Raw genomic sequence first — 2,500 nt, 5'->3', positions numbered from 1 at the left:
GATATAGACACGGGCTAATTTGCATATTTTCCGAAACTAGCTACAAGTTCCTTAATTAAGTCCTACAACAGCGTTTCTAGTAATGCTAAAATTCTCCTGAGACTATTTTTTTTTTTTTTTTTTTTTTTGTCTCGTGCAAAAGTTGAGCTTAGGTTGCTTGTTTACCTTAGGGTTATCCTGCAATGAATCCTGTCTGATTTCCTCTTGTTTTTTGGACCTTCTTTCTTACATACAAATTAGGGAGTCACGGACGAACGCACAGGGGGAAAAAAAAGAAAGAAAGGAAATAAGAAGAGATAGGTAGAGAGAATGAGAAGAAGGAAGATTGACAGACAGTCGAGGATCTGTGTGTGGGAGTTTCCGTACACGTGTGTGTGTTAGCTTGTTTGTTTGTGTGTGTGTATTTTCGCTTTTGTAAGTTTATATGCATTTGTGTGTGTGTGCGTGTGAGCGTGTGTTCGTGTATGTGTTTGTGATATATAGCATTACTTTCTGAAATATGATGTATGATAGTTAAAAATGTATTTACACCTCTATGATATCATGTCATTACAATGTCCGATATCAATTTACTTTGAATATCACTCGCATGCAACTGAAACCACATTCTTACCCAACAAGCCTCTACAACCTTTCACTCATCCTTTTAACACACCTCATACTCGCCTCGCTTCACTCATTCCTCGTTCCTACAGCCAACCCTCCTTCATTTAACGCGCTTCGAGCCCCCACCCCACCCCACCCCCACCCCACCCCCACCTACACTCCCACACGCCCTCATTAACATGGGTGCGATATTGCGTTACCAATTTACCTTATGAAAATCCATATGCAAACCAGAGAGGCAGGAACCAGATCCTCCTTGGCGTATGTGTATGTTAATTATAATCTCCTTTCTCTCTCTTACTCTCTCTCTCTCCCTTTCTTCCCGTGGTGGCAGTGATTTCGGGATTACTTGGCCTCGATCAATGGATGTGACCTAAGCGGCATCAACCTTCAGTGTGACCCCTCCCTACAGGACATCAACGGATAGCAGGTTTGGCCCACCCGTCAGTCTTGCACCTGTTCCTCGGGACTCATAAGTGTGACAATGAGTCAGCGAAGGTGAGTTTCGTGTGGCACTTATGTGAACGTGTTGTATGGGTGTTTGGTGAGTAATGTACGAGCGGTGAATAACTTTTATTGTTTTAAAAACTTTCATTTTCTAAAAAGGTTTTCAGAAAAGCGTCAGCCAAGTTTGGTTTTCTTGGTTGTAGTATTAGTGTCTTTAAATGTTTGATTTAGATTTTCGTTGCAGCAAGAAAGCAACGGAATCAAACTGCAATGAAAACTTCGAAACGCCATCAGTGAACGAAAAATTCCCAAGCATGTTACCATAACCCGAAACATAGATCACACAAGGCTCACAGCACTAAGTGCATATACCACTTCACATATCTTGATGCTTGCCAGGGAGGGGGAAGTGCTGGCAGTGACACTCACCCATTTCACGACCCATAGCCAAGCCAACTTGAAACAGCACCGCTGGATGAGTTCAAACTCTGTAGGAGAAATGCGGTACTGAGATGGAGTTGTGGCCGGGGATCTGAAGTCGCATCCTCAGCAACTCGGACAGGCAGACAGGAGAGAGAGAGAGAGAGAGAGAGAGAGAGAGAGTGAGAGAGAGAGAGAGAGAGAGAGAGAGTGCGAGAGAGCGAGAGAGAGAGAGAGAAAGAGCGAGAGTGAGAGATAAGAGAGAGGTGCTCAATCCACCAAACACGGGGAGGGCTCAGAATGCGTCTTAGCCAATGCCCTTAAACTCATAAGCCAGTGAGCCCGTTGCTACTCTTTTAAACCAGGCGGTCGGAGGGTAGTATAACGAGAGGGAGATTCATCTTCTGGAAATAGTAGAGTGGGACTTGGGCTGAACGCGAACTCAGCTAGAGAGAGTGAGAAAGAGAGAGAGAGTGGGAGACAGAGAAAAAAAAAGAAAAAGAGTGAAAGATAGAGTGACAGAGACAGAGAAAAAAATGAGAAAGAGTGCGAGAGAGAGAATGAGAGATAGATAGATAGAGAGAGCGAGAGTGAGAGAGACAGAGAAAAGAGAGAAAGAGTGATAAATAGAGAGAGAGAAAAAAAAAGAGAAAGAGTAAGTGATAGATAGAGAGAGAGAAAGAGTGAGAAAGAGAGAGAGAGAGAGAGACAGAAAAAAGAGCGAGTGAGAGATAGAGATAGAGATACAGAGAGAGAGCGAGTGAGAGTGAGAAAGAGAGAGACAGAGAGAAAAAAGAGAAAGAGTAAGAGAGAAAAAAAAGAGTGAGAGAGAGCGAGCGAGAGTGAGAGAGAGCGAGCGAGCGAGAGTGAGAGAGAGCGAGCGAGCGAGAGTGAGAGAGAGACAGAAAAAAAAGTAAAAGAGAGAGAGAGCGAGAGCGAGAGAGAGAGCGAGAGCGAGAGAGAGACACACACAGAAAAAAAAGAGAAAGATTGAGAGAAAGAGAGATAGAGAGAGAGAGAGACACTC

At 43.9% G+C, this 2,500-nt stretch overlaps 1 protein-coding gene across 1 annotated transcript in view; it reads left to right on the top strand.

Moving 5' to 3' along the window:
* LOC138865793 (probable G-protein coupled receptor CG31760) overlaps positions 1-2,500 on the top strand; it is a 386,712-nt gene that overhangs the window by 275,553 nt on the left and 108,659 nt on the right. Inside the window, exons 9-10 of the mRNA XM_070137117.1 lie at positions 941-951; positions 1,019-1,104. Of these exons, the coding sequence (XP_069993218.1) occupies positions 941-951; positions 1,019-1,104 (97 nt within the window). The remainder of the gene's footprint in view (positions 1-940; positions 952-1,018; positions 1,105-2,500) is intronic.

This window comes from Penaeus vannamei, chromosome 22 (genome assembly GCF_042767895.1).
Source record: "Penaeus vannamei isolate JL-2024 chromosome 22, ASM4276789v1, whole genome shotgun sequence".
NCBI lineage: Eukaryota > Metazoa > Arthropoda > Malacostraca > Decapoda > Penaeidae > Penaeus > Penaeus vannamei.
The sequence above is the reverse complement of the archived record's forward strand: the minus strand, read 5'-3'. Positions and strand labels throughout refer to the sequence as shown.